This window comes from Artibeus jamaicensis, unplaced genomic scaffold (assembly GCF_021234435.1).
Source record: "Artibeus jamaicensis isolate MK-2021 breed Jamaican fruit bat unplaced genomic scaffold, CSHL_Jam_final contig_2790, whole genome shotgun sequence".
Classification (NCBI taxonomy): Eukaryota; Metazoa; Chordata; class Mammalia; order Chiroptera; family Phyllostomidae; genus Artibeus; species Artibeus jamaicensis.
Window position 1 is genome coordinate 4,228,650 of NW_026521616.1, and position 18,927 is coordinate 4,247,576.

At 36.1% G+C, this 18,927-nt stretch overlaps 1 protein-coding gene across 1 annotated transcript in view; it reads left to right on the forward strand.

The window, feature by feature from the left end:
* Positions 1-18,927, forward strand: part of PAFAH1B1 (platelet activating factor acetylhydrolase 1b regulatory subunit 1) — a 75,643-nt gene that overhangs the window by 42,165 nt on the left and 14,551 nt on the right. Inside the window, exons 3-5 of the mRNA XM_037133686.2 lie at positions 13,800-13,884; positions 14,120-14,194; positions 15,585-15,791. Of these exons, the coding sequence (XP_036989581.1) occupies positions 13,800-13,884; positions 14,120-14,194; positions 15,585-15,791 (367 nt within the window). The remainder of the gene's footprint in view (positions 1-13,799; positions 13,885-14,119; positions 14,195-15,584; positions 15,792-18,927) is intronic.

The window sequence follows — 18,927 nt, forward strand, 5'->3', positions numbered from 1 at the left end:
CTTCATTGACTTAAAAATCCCTTGTTCCACATACTTGTTCATTCTTTCCTGTCTTCAAACCACTGATCTTTACTGCCGCTACAGTTTTGTCATTTCCAGGAAGTTAGAATCACACAGTATGTAGCCTTTTTAGAATGACTTTTTTCATATAGCAATATGCATTTAAGATTTCTTCCATGTCTTTTCATGATTATAATATATTTTTAAGTTTTTTACTTTAATAAACTAATCTTTGCAGTTGAGATTTTCAGGTTTTTCCTGTGCATATACTTGAACATTATATATATTTAGCATTGATTATAAAGTGGTTCTGCCCTGGTGTTTAAAAAAAGTAAAGATCTCCACTTAACTACTACATTCTTAAAATTGTGTTTGAGAATACACTATAGCAACACACGTTTATGGAGTTGAGCTAGATGTCAGACAGGGCCTCTGGCACATGTACATATTGTCATTGTGTTGTGAATAATTGTAAAGGCAAGTGTAGGGACAATATCTTGCATCCTGCTAGTGTTCTATTACAAATACAGTAGAACCTCAGCTCTTGAACTTAATCTGTTCTGGAAAACTTTTTGAGAAGTGAGTTGTTCAAAAACTAATTCTCCTTCATCACCTGAGAGATGCATAACTGATCATACAGGTGTTGGCATAAAAGTGTTTTCTGATAGAGAATAGAGATCTGAAGTTTTGTGAGACAGCTGAGACAATTTTTCCAGGAATAACTTGGCAAGAAACTAATTGTTTGAGAACCAAGGTTTCACTGTTGTTTTAGCGCTTAAATTTTGGGACACCTCTGGCTTTAGGATCTATGTAATAGGAATAAGAGCAATGTTTTGATCTTCTTAGTGATTCAGCTTTCACACAGGTATTTCCCACTCCTTTTTAAATCTTATGGCTCAACCCTTGCCAGGTAGCCCAGTTGGTTAGAGCATCATCCTGATATACTAAGGTTGTAAGATCGATCCCCAGTCAGGGAACATGCAAGAAGCAACCAATGGATGCACAGATAACTGGGACAACAAATCGATACCTCTCTGTCTCTCTCTCTCAGATCAATAATTTTTAAAAAACCTTTAAGTGTTATGGCTCTCTTTAATTGAAGAATCCTCTGACACTAAATGAGCTGTTGGCACTACTTACTTTAGACTTAGATTTTTAAAAAAGATTTTATTTATTTATTTTTAGAAAGAGGGGAAGGGAGCAAGAAAGAGAGGGAGAGAAACATCAATGGGTGGTTGCCTGTTGAACCCCCCCTGCCCCCACTGGGACCTGGCTCACAACCCAGGCACAGTCCCTCACTGGAAATTGAACCAGCTACCCTTTGGTTCATAGGCCAGTACTCAGTCCACTGAGCCACACCAGCCAGGGCAAAAATTCTTCAGATTGGGGAACAGAATCAAAATACATGAATGAATTGGATGCAGGGGCTGAATTGAGACTATAACTGTAATTCATATTCTCACAATTTCAGGTTTTCAATTTTATATTGACTATAAAAGTAAATATAAAGTGAATATCAAGTTTGAACATAAACTTAATATACCGTTTTTTATCTAGCTTAGGGTTTGAGGTTCTGCTATTTTTAAACTTTAAGAAGCTGATAATCATGGAACCTTGAGCCATACTGCCTATATTTATATTATCACTTCATATATAATAATCATTAAAGTTACAGATTACTGCTTTGAGGCTGCCTCAGAGGGAGATTAAAATATTCTTAGTTTGTGTTATATTTATTCATTTCATTCTTTGAAGTTTTTTTAATAGACATATTTCACTTAGTACAATGCATTATATGCTGATCATTCCAGGTAACAAGTTATGACATCCTATACTGTAGGAGCACTGGTGTTTTCTCCTCTTTTTAATGCTTGGCTTGTCAAAAGCAATAAGTCACTAAATAAAAATAAATGCTTTATTTGTGAATATGAACCAAAATCACAAAATTGCTGATTGTCTCAAAAATGTATTTCAGCATTTGTTGACAAGGGTGGAATGTAGGCATTTCTAAAGATAATCAAGATGATGTCCTCACAGTCAAAATTGACATTCTGTAGAACTCATACAAAGCCCTTATATTGTGTCACATCACATTTCATTTTACTGAAGGATTTGACTGTATTCTAGAGGATTATATTAGACAGAAGAAAAGACACATGTAGAAGGGAAGATGGTGCCACAAATTTCAATAAGGAATTTGAGAAATTTATATATCTAAGTTGCTTCAGTTTTCCATATGAGGTTGGAGGTCAGCTGAAGGCTGGGATGCATTTAAGGTGTTTGAGAGCAATGAAAGGGGATGAAGGACAAGTAAATGATTCATCAAGCAGCAGTGGAAAGAAAGCCACACATTAATGACTTGATCCATACTAATTCTAAAGATGTAAATCCATTTTTACTAGTATTGTAGATTATGGACTATCCTGGTGTTCAATACAGGCAAGGGACCATAACCTGATCCTTTTTTGTATTCCTTGATATGAAACTGGGAACGTAACAGATACTCATCTTTTCCCTCTTCCTTGTTTTACAGTGAAAATTTGCTTTACATTTTAAAAATGTAAATGTTTCCACATTTTTAATACATGATAGCATAGTTACTACTCTTACTATTATACAGCCTGACTTTTCCTGATAGATTTTTTAGGTATGCAAAATGATATTTTATTTTATTCTAAGTGAATCTCACAGTTAAGTAAATGTCTTACAATTACAGTAGACTTAACATTAAAGTAAGAGGAAAGGGGAGAATATGTTAGGAAGTTACAGGTTATACTGAGTAACTGAGGCAGAGTCTCTCCCTCTCTAGAGACATTGCTGACCTTTGACTAAAATTAGGCCATGGATCATTAACTTGGAACAACGTAATTGGGAGTCTAGCCCAGTTAAAGTCGTATAATCATATCTTCATTTATCTTAGTTTTCAGTATGGTTAGTTTTAGTAACAAGTCTAAAAAAGTAAAGAAGCAAACATAAATAAGTGGTGTATCAAAACTGAACTGTTCAATGGTAACACCTCTGCTTTGGGGTTTTATTACTCAGATTTTTTTTTTGTTTAAATATGAGAATGAACAATAATAATGGCTTTTTTCTTTTTGCTTTACAAATGCAACATGAAGATTGTACTAGAATATCTTGGCATCAAAGAGACAAGCTTATCATATTTTTCCTGCTTATGTACAATATATGGATGTACAAAAGGATGAAAAGCAGTAGAAAAGAAGCATCTGGTAGAAAACATGGAGAGCCTATTAAAACTTGGACAAAAAAAACAGTGTGATATCCTTAGTTGGTAGATAGGGTTTTGGTTTTTGTTTTTTAGGTTTTATCTATTTATTTTTAGACAGAGGGGAAGGGAGGAGAAAGAGAGGGAAAGAAACATCAATGTGAGGTTGCCAATGAGCATCCCCTATTAGGGACCTGGCCTGCAACCCAGGCATGTGCCCTGACTGGGAATTGAACCAGCAACCCTTCGGTTCGCAGGCCAGCCCTCAATCCACTGAGCCACACTAGCCAGGGAGGTAGATAGGTTTTGATGTTACCTTAGTCTCAGATCTCTGCTGAAGATAAATGGTAACTGATAGGTTAGGATACCAGGCACGTGTTTTTTTGGTTAATGGTGAAGATGAAGGTCCACTCACCCTGACTTGTCCCAGTTTCATTCTCCTTTTCTTTTCCACTGCTAGGATGGTCTTCTTGTGACTTCTTGCTATGCTTGTCCCCAAACTGGTAGTAGTTGAATCCTTGACTACCCTTTTGAAGTAGGTACTTTGAAGTGTGATGGTGAAGGAAGGTCATTGTCACCCTTTTTTAGGGCGCATAAGGTTAGAAAGGTACAAGACCTGTGGCCAGGAACTCATCACATCGGTGCTGTCCTTGCCCCAAAGACTTGGTGAACAGTTGTCTCATATATTAAGAAGTCGTTATTTGTTTGAGCCTTGGTTGATGTCCTGTGGCAACCCTCAGTAGTGTATCTGTGCTTAAAATGAACTTTATTTACGTCTTCCTCAGAACTATGGAGGTCATCTTGGTGTTTGTCTAAAATAGTGTAGCCTTTGATGGTGTGAGGATTGTCTTCAGGAACGGGGCACTAAAGATAACAGTGTGTTCCTGGTGATATGAATTTACATGCTTGGTCCTATCTGGTCTTCTCTGTTATTTTAATGTGTGCCTGCATAACTCTACAGGTATCCCTGATTCATTGGGCCACTGCAGCCTTTTAGAACAGTGCACCTTAACAGCCTTTTAGAACAATGCACCTTAACTCCATTGCTTTCCTAATTCCTAGATACGTAAGGTCAGCCTTTTTCTGTGTATCTCTTTTAATTGGCCCAGTAAGAAAACATGTTAGTCTGTCAGCTTTTGACTTAACTTTGTTTCTTGTCATATAAACAATGAAATTAAAAATATTTATAGGATTCTCATGTTTTTTATTCAATCTTAGAATGCTAGAGTACATAGTTTAAAAAACAAACAAACACTATTATCATCATTTTGGCTTCAAAAGACCCAAATTTGATTCCCAGCTGCATCACTTGCTACCAAAAAGTCAGTTAAGTTCTGTGAGCCTGTTTCTTTATCTATGAAAAACAGATTCTGTCTTAGTCTCCTCTAATGCATGTTCTGTGATCCCCTGTGCTTCAGTTTAAATTTGTAAGAGATGCTGTGGACGCTGAAGTAGTCTTCTCTTATTGATGATGTTACCCAGTCTTTTTTAGAGTTATTTTTTAACTAGAAGTTTATAGCATTCAGAATAATCTTTTAAAATCTTATCTCCATTTATTCAATTGTGAGTGTGTGTGTGTGTGTGTGTGTGTGTGCGTGCGTGCGTGCGTGTACTGGTGTAGTGTTATGACTGATATTATACCTATAAAATTATCCTGGGGAATAAAAGACAATGAACAGAGTGTAGGAAGTGAGATAAATGCTTAAAACCTAATCTTGACATACTTGGAATAGTGTAGAAACCAAACACAATCTCATTTGTTATTGTAATAGTTTCCAAAAAAATAGTGATAGAATATTTCCAGTGTGGTGCTAGTCCATATATGAGCTTAAGCTCTGTCCAGGCAGTTCCTGGATAAAAGTCCTTGATCTCAGTTCTTGATTTTAACCATTTTCTCTGATTCTGTAAAGGATCGCTGGTGTTAACTTCTACCTGAATGTTTCCTTTATTCTAGTGATTGGTTGCTTTTCTACCACTCCTGAGGCTTAATAGATTAATTGAAATCATTAACTTAAAGCCTTGAGAGATGATTATAAACTCATGCCTTGATGTCCATTAGTTTCAAAGGAGATAAGTGTTTTTATCTTTAATAAAAAACAGATGAAAGTCAACTCAAAGTCAACAACTGTTATTAGTAGCAAACCCTAAAAGCACTTTTTAGGTGGTTAAAACCAAGGGATTATTTAGTGTTACTTATTCTTATGTTAAGTCATGGTGGTCCTCCTTCATTGGGGCAGTAGTTGGCTTACATATTGAGTACTGAGGCAGTGAGAGTAATGGTGCCAAAATTATCTGTCCATGGGAACCTGACTTCTGTTTCTTGACTTGTTCAATGTCAGTAACCTGACATGTGACTAAGAAGTGTGACTCAGTTGTATTTGATATGAAAATAGAATTGACTAGACTCTTCTGAGTCTGGGTTGTAGACTTTATACATTAGTATGTAGTATAGTATTTAAAGTCTGATATATTTGCTGTATCTTTCTATGTATATCTTGCTTTGCAAGGGGTTCAGTATTGATGATGCTATGAGCTATCTCTTTTTCTAAACTCTCTCATGTCATAGGGTTATTAACTAAATATTTTGTCTTCATTTTATAGAAAGAAGTCCCATTACTGATATATTTTGTCTTCATTTTATAGAAAGAAGTCCCATTACTGATATTTGCTGTATCTTTCTTTTTTTTTTAAATATTTTATTTATTTATTTTTTGAGAGAGGGGAAGGGAAGGAGAGAGAGTGGGAGAGAAACATCAATGTATGGTTGCCCCTCATGCATCCCCTGCTGGGAACTGGCCTGCAACCCAGGCATGTGCCCTGACTGGGAATTGAACCGCGATACTCTGGTTCACAGGCCTGCGCTCAATCCACTGAGCTACGCCAGCCAGGACTTTGCTGTATCTTTCTATATGTATCTTGCTTTGCAAGGGGTTCAGTATTGATGATGCTATGAGCTATCTTTCTTTTTCTAAACTCTCTAATGTCGTAGGGTTATTAACTAAATATTTTGTCTTCATTTTATAGAAAGAAGTCCCATTACCTTATAGTTGACATACAATATTATATTAGTTTCAAGTGTAGAACCCTGTGATTATACATTTATAAAACTTAGGAAGTGATCACCCTAATAAATTGAATACCCATCTGACACCATATATAGTTGTTACAATATTATTGACTATATTCCGTATGCTGTACTTACATCCCTATGATGGTTCTGTAACTGCCATTTTCTACTTCTAAATCTTTTCGCTTTTCTTATCCATTTCCTCAAACCCTCTCCCATCGTCAACTGTCAAAATGTTCTCTTGCCCTGGCTGGTGTGCAGGGTAGAGGGGAATTAAGAGGGGGAAATGGGACAACTGTAATAGCATAATCAATAAAATATATTTTAAATAAATAAATTAATAGCCTTGCTGCGTATAGCAATCTTTTTTAATATATATTTTTGATTATGCCATTACAGTTGTCCCATTTCCCCCTCTTAATTCCCCTCTACCCTGCACACCCCCTCCCACCCACCTTCCCCCCGTTTAGTTCATGTCCATGTGTCATAAGTTCTTCAGCTTCAATATTTCCCACACTACTCTTGCCCTCCGTCTATTTTCTTTCCACCATCTATGCTACTTATTCTCTGTACCTTCTCCCCCCCTCTCCTCCTCCTACTCCCCTGTTGCTAACCTTTCATGTGATCTACATTTCTGTGGCTCCACTCCTGTTTTAGGTGTCCGCTTAGTTTGCTTTTGTTTCAGGTGTGGTTGTTAATAACTGTGAGTTTGCTGTCCTTTCACTGTTCATATTTTTTATCTTATTTTTCATCTTCTTTTTCTTAGATAAGTCCCTTTAATATTTCATAAATAAGGGGTTGGTGATGATGAACTTCGTTAACTTGACCTTATCTGAGAAGTACTTTATCTGCCCTTTCATTCTAAATGAAAGCTTTGCTGGATAGAGCAGTCTTGGATGTAGGTCCTTGCAGTTTATGACTTGGAATACTTCTTTCCAGCCCCTTCTGGCCTGTAAGGTGTCTTTTGAGAAATCAGCTGACAGTCTGATGGGAACTCCTTTGTAGGTAACTCTTTTTTCCTCCTGCTGCTTTTGAGATTCTTTTTCATTTGAATCTTGGCTAATGTAATTATGATGTGCCTTGGTGTGTTCCTTCTTGGGTCCAACTTCTTTGGCACTCTCTGAACTTCCTGGAAGTCTATTTACTTTGCCACATTGGGGAAGTTCCCCTTTATTATTTGTTCAAATAAGTGTTTCACTCGTGGCTGTTGCTCTTCCCCTTCTGGTACCCCTATAATTCAGATGTTGGAGAGTTTAAAGATGTCCTGGAGATTACTAAGCCTCTCCTCATTTTTCTGAATTCTTATTTTTTCATTCTTTCCTGTTCGGTTGTTTCTTTCTTCCTTCTGGTCCACCCCATTGATTTGAGTACCAGTTTTCTTTCCATCATTATTAGATCCCTGTGCATTTCCCTTTATTTCACTTAGTGTAGCCTTCATTTTTTCATCTAATTTGTGACCAAATTCAACCAGTTCCGTGAGCATCCTGATCACCAGTGTTTTGAACTGTGCATCTGATAGGTTGGCTATCTCTTGGTCGCTTAAAAGCATTGGCTCTGGGGCTTTGATTTGTTCTTCCATTTGGGGTGGTGGTGGTGGTGGTGGTGGTGATGGTGGTGGTGGTGGTGTGTGTGTGTGTGCGCGCGAGCGCGTGCGCGCGCGCCTGCCTGTTACGTAATAAGGGGTGGAGCCTTAGGGGTTCACCAGGGCGGGGCAACCGAGTTGCTGCTTTGTGATGCTGTATGTGGGGGCAGGGTCAGAGAGGGAACAATGGTGCTTTTTCCGAGCTCTCTTGGACTTCAGTCCCCTCTATTGCTTCCCACAAGCTGGCACCTTTCCAGTCAGTGCTTTTAGGCTTTATTTCCCATTGCTGGGGCCCTGGGTTGCATGGTCTGTCTTGCTGCCTGTTTTTGCCTAGTTTATCTGTGTGTGAATGTGTGACCTCGGTCAGCCCTGAACCACCTGCACTCCTGGGTGCATGTGGCAACTCTGGCTGCCACTGCCTTTTCCTGCCGGGATCCCTCTTCACTGGTGGTGGACTCTGCCCCTCTTAGCAGTCTGGTTGAATGGTTATGGGACTTTTGTACAGTTCAGTTTTCTGTCTGTTCTGGTTGTGTTTTGTTTTTAAATCTTTATTGTCCTTAATTGTGGTTGTGTCAAGAGGCACAGTGTTTTCACCTACACCTCCATCTTGGCTGGAAGTCTCTGCATAGAGCAGTCTTGAGTGTAGGCCCTAGCTTTTCATCACTTTGACTATTTGGTGCCAATCCCTTCTGGCCTGGAAACTTTGTTGAGAAATAAGCTGATGGTCTTATGGGAGCTCCTTTGTTGGTGCCTTCCCACATGTCCCTGGTGCCATTCCATCTGCTGCCCCAGTGCTGGAGCTCAGAGTCAGTCCAAGTTAGTGCGCAGGCCCTTTAATAGGGATTCTTGAGGTTCCAGGAGCTGATCAGTAAGCCACAATCTCAGCTGATTTTTACAGCCAGAAGTTATGGGGACTTCTCTTCCTGGTACTGGAATCCTGGTCTGAGGGTTCTGATGTAGGACTGGGACCCCTTAGGGGTGACCTCTGTAACCAAGATATCTCTTCCCCCTTTTTTAAAGATTTTTATTTACTTTTAGAGAGAGGGAAAGGGAAGGAGAAAAAGAGGGAGAGAAACTTTTCTCCTGTGTTCCTCCATACTAGGGACCCATACTAGGGACCTGGCCTGGAATCTAAGAGGCATGTGCCCTGACTGGGGATTGAACCGACGACCCTTTGGTGTGCAGACCCACACTGAATCCACTAAGCTGCACCAACCAGGGCAATATCCTTCCACTTGTGGATGTGAGACCAGCCCTTTTTGAGTCTCGCCCCTTCTACCAGTCTCCACCAGCCTTGGTGTGGCATGTATATTCTTAGTTATAGGACAGGCATTCTGAATGATGGCTGTTCTGTAATTTAGTTGTGATTTTGATGTGGTTGTAGAGGTTCTGAGTATCACGTTTACCCTATGCCATCTAGACCAGCACTTCCCATCACTGATATTTTCAAAATTCACCACTTCTTCCCAACTCCAGTATTTTGCAGTGCTCATATGAAACCTTATTGTGAAATGGAATGCTGAGGCTTCAAGTTATGAAAATGTACTTGCTAAAGTCAACAGGGACCTTTTAGTAGCCACATTGCTTGGATACTTTTTAGGCTTATTTTGACCTTTCTCAGATATTTGTCACTGTTACCCATTTTCATTTCTTTGCTGAAACTCTTCTCCATTGGCTTACTGTCATTGCTCTTAATTCTCTTACTGGGCTCCTTCACTTTCTTTTTTTTTTCTTTTTTTTTTTTTTTAATTTTATTTAGTTATTTTTCAAGTACAGTTTTTTGTGTATTTTTCCCATCCCAGCCTCCCCCGCCCCTTGCTCCCCACCTCCCTCCCATTTCCACCCCCCTGGGCTCCTTCACTTTCTGATAGCTTCTTTTTTATTAATTAATTTTTTATTGAAGTATAGTTAGCATACAGCCTGAAGCTTCTTATTGTATTGGTATCTGACAAGTTTTCATTTTTTACATTTTAGTCTCTTTTTTTTCTTCTCATTATATGCCCTTTCTGAAGATTCTTTCACCACTTACATAGTTAGAATCACTACCTGTTTGCTAATTTTCCCAAATCCTTTCTTATGTCAAATCTCTTTTGAGCTTCTCACCTTGTATATTCAGTACGTCTTCTAGCATATATCATGACTTAAATATCTTTTGTCTCCTTTAAGACAAGAGGTTTAAAACTGAGCTATATATATTCTTACCTCTTTTTCTTTCTCCTTCTGTGTTTCCTGTCCAAGTAAATGTTACTATTATCCACCCAAAACTTAGGAATTAACTATTTTCTCCCATCTTTCACATCTAATCATTACCAAACCAAAAGCCTAGTGGTTAAAAGTGTGAGTCATTCTTCGTTTCAAGAATTTATATGCAGGGCTTTTCATGAGCAATAGAAGTCCAGTTTGAAACTATTTATGAAGAAATAAAATAAGGAAATAATTTAAAATGGAACAATTTTATTTAAAACAGGGAGGTGCAGAACTCTACCTGCTTAGCTAGTTTCTCCTCACCACCACTCAATAAATGTCAATTGGAATTATTTTCCTAAATGTTTTATTACTTGCTAGTTTTGTTACCTTAGATAAATTAGTCTACTAATACACAATAAAAGAATAATAGACTTTTCTACTTATATAAACAGGATGATTTTAGGATCTAAAGAAATAGTGTTGTTTCAGGTTGAATTTATTTTATAAAAAGTATAAATATAACATACAAATATTTTTGAGGTGATGCTTTATGCACATTTGGGATTGCCTACGTCTTTCTAGTTAATTGTATTTGCCACACAACATCTTTTGAAAATATAGATATTGGGTTAAGCCACAGAATTTGAACATATGGTAAGTATTCACTTAACATCATTGATAGGTTTTGGACCTGAAAAAAACTATTATTATAAACAAGAGCTAAGTTCCTAAGGCACTTACCAAGTTATGATGAAATCATGTTATTTGAGCACCTGTGGTATTCCAGAAATTCTAAAAATTGAACACCTAGTTTATGTTAATAAAAGTTATATATGCAGAATGAAAAGCTATCAACTGTTTAGTCAGTAAATATTAACCCAGATATTTGAAAAGTAGAGATTGTAAAGGATGACAGTTATAACTACTGGTAAGAATATAAGTGATTCAACTCTGGGGAGCAGTTTGACAATAACTATCAAAATGTCTGAAAATGTATACAACTTTTATCTTAATCTGTTTAGGCTGCTATAACAAAGTACCATAACATCAGTGGCTTATAAATAAGGAAGATTTATTTCTGACATTTTTGGAGGCTAGGAAGTTCAAGATCAAGGCATTAGAAGGTTATTTGTCTAGTGAGGTTCAGTTCCTGGTTGCTCTCATGACCTGCTCACCTCCTGAAGTCCCCATCTTTAAATATCATCACACTGGGGATTAGGTTTCAACATAAGAGTCTAGGGTGGGAGGGGATACAAGCATTCAATCTGTAGTATCTTTTAACTCCTTTAGAGATGGGAAAAGGGCTTTATTAGCTCTATGAATATTTATTTGCAACATTGTTTAAACTGGTGAAAAATTAGAAAAACCCTGACCATCTAGCAATAGATGTTGAGTAAATAAAAGTTGGTACATCTATATAATGGATTGAGTATAATATTGAGTAATATATTGTTTGAGTATAATAGCTGTGTAACTTGTTTTAACATGGAGTGGGTGTTACATTTTTTAAATTTCTGCAATACAGCAGGTCCTTGAACAATATCTTTTTGTTTTTGTTACAACATTGATGAGATGCTGTAGGAACTTAACAGAATATTTACTGACAAGGAGAGATTTTCACATTTTGAATGAAATTAGCTGATTAAGTTACTTGATTAAAAGCCATGCATACACACACATGGTGATTTGAACATATGGGCAAAGGTCATGGTATGGAAAGACCGCTGAAAGAGGTTATTGGTAATCTTAAAGTGTTGGAATTTTATTTTAATAAGGAAAACACAATGGTCGTTTTTTATTTTTCTCCTTTTAGTAGTTTTATTAGGAAAAGTATCACCATTTGTCTTTAAAGTCCATTAAGATTATAATCATTATAATATGTGCATATTGTGATATACACATATCATCTGTTATATGAGCTTCAGAATTGTAAAGTGTATGCAGGCATTAGCACTTGATTGACCCTGAAGTAGGAGTGGAACTAAGTAGGAACATTAAATATTTATAAGTACTATATAAGATTTATTTACCTTTGACATTTTGCCCATTATTTGCTTGCTGTTAGTTTTTTAGAGTAAAAGAAGAAAATCTAAGAAGTAGATGTTGCTTGTTTCCCATTTTGTGGTGTTTCGGAAGGCCCAAGTAGAACCAGTTGGTCAAAATTAAGTAGACTTCAGGTCTATGTAGAGAGAGTACTCCTTAATGAATGAAGTTACCATTAGGAGAGCAGGCCAGAAGGTGCAGGCTGTTGTGATATGAGTAGCACATAGACACAGACTCACAGTAAGAATTGACATTTCCTCAGCTTCCTTATCCAGGAATGGGGTGTTTTTAATATGCTGTGAATTAAAAAGTAATCTCACCAATTCTATACTACTGGTAGTGTTTTTATTTCCTAAAGCGTTACATGGGCAGTGGCATTGATATTTACACAAGGAGAGTCATAGCAGCATTGTTTTGTAGTGGTAAAAGCATGTTTCCATAGTGGAATAAAATATAAAAGAAAAAGCAGATTTACATCTGATAAAGAATGATTGTTAAGAGTAAGTGAGTTGCCCTGGCTGGCGTAGCTCAGTGGATTGAGTGCGGGCCTGTGAACCAGAGTATAGCGGTTCGATTCCCAGTCAGGGCACATGCCTGGGTTGCAGGCCAGTTCGCAGCAAGGGACGCATAAGAGGCAACCATACATTGATATTTCTCTCCCTCTCTCCTTCCCTTCCCTTCTCTCAATAAATAAATAAATAAATAAATATTTTTAAAAATAAAATAAAAAATAAAAAAAAAGAGTAAGTGAGTTTATGTGACATTATAACACATATGTAATGTACTACAGTTTGTTTTAAAAACAAGTATTATCCCTAGAAGGCTATGCAAGGATGTTTATTAAATAGGTAGGTTATCTCTGAAAGAAAACATTAAATACTACTAAAATGATTGTCTCAGGGATGGAATATTGGGGGTCAGTGATGGAAAGGACATTTTATTGTGTGCTTATATATGTAAAGTTTGTTTAACCTTTTGTATATATTAACTTTTAAATTAATTTAGATTGTTTTAAAGAAAATTCCACACAAATGACTATTTGTATCACAGTGTACCTAAAGTTCAAAAAAATTGAGATAGGAATAGGTTGGCTTAAGAGGTAAATAGCTAATTTTCTCTCTGAAAGAATATGAAGAGAGAATGAAAAGAAATCTGTTCATTCATCTTCGATTTCATTGTCATTCTAACTGAAATGTCTTATTCTGTAATAGTATACTAACTTGGTATAGCTTGTGGTCTTTTTCACCTACTCCAATGGTTCAAAGATGTCTATAATGTTAAAATACTAATTATATTTTTATCAGAACAAGTCTTTGTGCAAATTTTAGTTACTAGCCCTTGAGTGTCTATCAGCATAACAGGTAGTAAGGAAAGACTAAACAAGAACAAAATTAATGATTACTGTTGCAAATTGATACCTAATTATATAAGCCATTTCTTGACCTATATATGAGTGCCCACAGTTTGTAAGGTAATCATCACATTAGAAACTTAAAACTAAAAGCTCAAGAATAATGTAATATATGGATGTCCTATGACAGGGCTAAATGTTTTAGAGGCTTGGGGGGGTCCTTGTTTTGCGAAATACTTTTAATTTTTGGAAGAGAATATGGTCATGAGATTTTTTAATACAATGTTATTTCTTCAAAGTAAAAATGAGATTTTAGCAGTCATTTGAATTTGTTTTCTTTCAGAAATCGAGCTATAGCAGATTATCTTCGTTCAAATGGCTATGAAGAGGCATATTCAGTTTTTAAAAAGGAAGCTGAATTAGATATGGTATGTTTGACTTTTAAAACTATAAGTGGATTTACTTAAGTATCAGTAGTCACCTCAGTTATTCACAGATCTTATCATTTGTTATTTATTTGGCACTAAATTTAATTTCTTCCCCTTTTTTAGTGTAATAAGATTTTTAGTAATGTTTGGTTAGACTCAGAGATCAATGATCTATATGGTCTGAGCTATCATACTTGAGCCACTTTTTTAAAAGGTTCTCATTTTTCCCCCCCAGAATGAAGAATTAGATAAGAAATATGCTGGTCTTTTGGAAAAAAAGTGGACATCTGTTATTAGATTACAAAAGAAGGTAACTGAGTTTTTTTCTTTGAAGTTAGTTGTATTTGGAGTGTTCTTACAAGCTTTCTAAAATATTAACATAACAAATTATTTTTCTGGATGAATTAATCATTATATTTAATTTTGTTTTTAAAAGATGTGTGTGTTTATTTATTTTTATAGAGGGAGGAAGGGGAGGAGAAAGAGGGAGAAAAACATTGGTATGTGAGAGAAACACCTATTGGTTGCCTCTCACTTGTCCCCCAACTGACAGCCTGGCCCTGCAACCCAGGCGTGCCCTGACTGGGAATCAAACCTGCGACCTTGCTTTGCAGGACAGTGCCCAACCCACTGAGGCATACCAGTCAGGGCTAATTATATATAATCTTGAAAACGCAAATAAAAATACATTTCTATTCATTATTTTAAAATTTCGACTCGACAGATTAGTGCTGATACCTGCTAACTTTGCAATCTGGGTACTGGCTGGATTCAGTCTACATAAACCAGACTTTAGGGAATTCGTAGTAAAGACGTTATTTATGGTCTTGTCTGGTGTGGCTCAGTGGATTTAGTGCTGGCCTGTGAACCAAAGGGTCACCGGTTCCATTCCCAGTCAGGGCACTTGCCTGGGTTGCAGGACAGGTCCCGTAGTGGGTGTTCAGAGGCAACCACACACCACACATTGTTGTTTCTCTCCCTCTCTCTTCCTCCTTTCCCCTCTCTCTGAAAATAAATCTTTTTTAAAAAACTTTCTATAAGAACTTATTTGTGTACTTGTTTGGATGGGAAGAATGCATGGAGCCAATATGATGCTGGAAAAAGAACACTAAAGTGTACCCCTAAGTTATTTTTATCCCTGAGCTTTTATTTTTATTTGTAAAGTGAAGGCAATAAATAATATTCTGGGTCCTAAAATTTATACTTGTTGTAGCCAAAGCTAGAATCAATAAATAACATTGTTACAATATGAATTAATGCGTAAAGCACTCTTAGAAAAGTATCTAATACATAGATGTTAAATAAATATTGGCTTTTAAAATAAGTATTATTATTATTATTATCAGCGTGTATAATGTATACTTGGTTTAGGAAGAATTTACTAAGAGTAGCAGACTCATGGGGACCAACACTGGTGCACTGCTGTTCCTCTAAATAGTAGATATAGATTGAAATATTTCTTTCAGTTAAAGTCAAACTTGTACTAAATATTCCTCAATTTTCAATTTTGTCACACAATGAAAATTTTGATGATAATGTAGATAATTTAAAGTAAATTATGAATGCTCTGTAAATTACTGAAATTTTTCAAGTATCCTGCGCATGTATATTTGTGTATGTAAAATAAAAGCAGGTTTTTTTAAATGTCAGGTATCTTATTGGAGTCTATCTGTGTACATAACCACATTTTGATTCTCCAGGTTATGGAATTAGAATCAAAACTAAATGAAGCAAAAGAAGAATTTACGTCGGGTGGACCTCTTGGTCAGAAACGAGACCCAAAAGAATGGATTCCCCGTCCACCAGAAAAATATGCATTGAGTGGTCATAGGAGTCCAGTCACTCGAGTCATTTTCCACCCTGTGTTCAGTGTTATGGTCTCTGCTTCAGAGGATGCTACAATTAAGGTATTTTTTTTTTTTCAAAATGAAAGCTGTGCAATAAGATAATTTTTAAAAGAAGATTTAAGTTTAGTTGGGTGAAACAAATTTTATTAATGAAGACCTGAAAAGAGGGAAAGTAGAGACTCTTTGAAATTCTGATTTGTTCTAAACCTTAAAATTCAAAGTTAGGGTTGGTGTTTAAAAGAAAAAAGAGTTAGAATAACATTGGAATAAAATTGGAGCTTCCGTATGGCAAGCTGCCAAATAAGTTCACTGATGAATTTGAGCGAATTGGCTAATTTAGTGTTGCACAGTAAGTTCGTCACCTAGTGCTTGAATAATTTTTGTTCTTAAATAATGAATACGTAACTGTGTTGTGCCTTTTAAACGGAGGTGATAGATGAAAATACAGGATTACAACACTAGTAATTTAGCAGGTGAATGTATTCTGCAAAAGAATTTCAGTAAAGGATTTATTTAAATTGGACTCTCCTTGATGTACTTAGTGTTGGCTTTGATTCCAGACTAAACAGTAGTTCTCTCCCAGGTGTAAGAACAGAGGCATATCACTTTATAAGTTATGTATTTCATCAGGAAAAAAGGTTGTACTTATAATTCTCTCTGATCTAGACAATGACAGTTGTATAAACCACCCGCAGAAAGACAAGTAAACTAGTTAAAAGGTTTAGGTAGGTGTCTCTCTTCTAAGGCTTATTCCAGTTTGTTATATTTGTGGAAGTTTGAGAAAATGTAGATTGTTAAGATTGTATATATTACACAGCATCAGTCTAACATAAAATTCAGGAAACACTTAATTGTAATTATATTTAACCTGTTCTTCATATTAAACATTCTTTTATGTTCTTCTTATGCGATTTCTTTAGTTCTTAATCAGCGGCTTCCTTCTATCCTATAGGGTGGTGATCCATGGGATGGGCTGCAGTCAGTGGAGGAGTCTTAAATTCACGTGTGCAACATGTATTTCCATAGGCAGAGATGATTACATACCTAATATCTTAATATACTGCTATTTTTCAGATGTATTATGTAGACATGTATTTAAATTATTGATTTCATGCTAATCTACTAAAATACTGCCCTGCTATCGTGAGGCATAGGGGTAAAGGTAGACATTCTTGAATAGGTTGAAAACATAGTCTTAACTATTGACTTTGCAGTGGTGGTCAAAAAGCATAAACAAAACTGTAAATGTCTCAAAATATATCTGTGGAGTCAACTTTAAAATATTACAAATGGAACATACTCATTTTCTTTATCTTAACAGATAATTTTGTGTAGGTCTTATCATTTTTTAGATTGCCAAGGTATATATTCTTTATATGTTTTATAACTGTGAATAAGTTTTCTATCTTCCTATTATAAAAAAGAGAACCAATAAACATCATTTACCCCATGGGAAAGAAATAAAATATTGCAAATGAAAGTTTTAAAATTAGTCATACCACGTATTCAGCAAGTACCCAGTTTCCCTTCCATTTAGTCTTAACTCAGTGCGTAGGCGTAGTGGGTTGTTTCATTAATAAAGAGCTAATAAATAGAACATTTTAGTTCTATTTCCTTTTTAGATTAAACCTAATCTAGAAACACCATTTTTTGTTCCTAACGAATCGTGATTTTCAGTGAATTAAAACTGATTGTTTTATTTGTATGTGGAGGCTTTATAGGGTAATTAGTGGTCAGGAGCACAGATTCTGTGTTCAAGTACTGACCCAATCATTTGATAAAATTTTTATTTATTTTTTAAAAGATTTTTATTTATTTACAGAGAGAGGGGAAGGGAGAGAGAAGGAGAGGGGGAGAAACATCAGTTGGTTGCCTCTCAACGCCCCCAGCTGGCCTGCAACCCAGGCGTGTGTCCTGACCAGAAATCTAAACATCCACCTCTTGGTCTATGGGACTATGCCCAACCCACTGAGCCATACCAGTCAGGACCCATTTAATAATTAATGTGATCATAGGCAAATGAACTTTTTATTCTTCCCTTTTCTTATCTGTGAAATGAAGATGATTAATATTTATCTCAGGGCTTGTGGGAGGATTAAATGAGTTTTACCAGGAAACTGCTTAACATACTGTCGATCAGATACTGTAAAGGAATACTTAGTGTCCTGGGTGTTTCAGCACCATTAACACATCTTCCTTTGGATTTTAAGTGTTTAGCCATCTACTATCAATAATAGTGTTCTTTTCATTTTTAGACATAAAGCCTTTTTCTCATAAATTCCTTCAATATTTTGTGGAATCAAAAAAGCCCTTTCTACTCTTTCATATTTTCTTAATTCAGTTATGTTAAATTAGGTGATTTCTAAGTGATGATTGTGATAGAATTACTTTTCAGAAAACTCAAAGGAGAACACATGAGTTTTTTGTAATTTTGTGACTGTGTTGGGTAAAGTGATTAAGTTTAAGGCTCAATACTCTCATTTATTGGGAAGGAGGATTAAAAATATGTCATAAGATTCTTTTGCTTAAAATGAACTTATATAAAATATATATAATGTATATAACAGTATAGTGCCTAGCAGATTCAGATAGATGGTAAGGACTCAAAAAACTGTGGCTAATGCGCCCTGGCTGGTGTGTCTCAGTGGACTGAGTGCTGGACTACAAACCAAAGGGTCACTGGGAATTTAGATTCCCAGTCAGGGCACATGCCTCAGTTGCAGGCCAGGTACCCAGTAGGGGGTGCCGGAGAGGCAACCACGCATTGATGTTTCTCTCCCTCTCTTTCTCCCTCTCTTCCCCTCTCTCTAAAAATAAATGAACAAAACCTTTAAAGAAAAATAAAACTGTAGCTAGTATTACAGTTATCAAGACAAAATTATACTTTTTATTGTATTAAATAATTGTTTTGTGCATCTGGTAGATACTGCAGGTTTCTGTTAGTTTGTGAATGGGAATTTCCTTTTAGAGCTGTTGACTGACATCATCAACATTTGAACTTTGATATAGGAAAACTGATAGAGGGTAGGTGTTTGGAGTAGTTCATGACAGTATTTTTAATTTATTTAAATTTTTTAACTATTGCTGGTTGTCATTTAGAATTTTTTTAAAGATTTTATTTATTTATTTTTAGAGAGGGGAGAAGGGAGGGAGAAAGAGAGGGAGAAAAACAACAGTGTGTGGTTGCCTCTTGTGC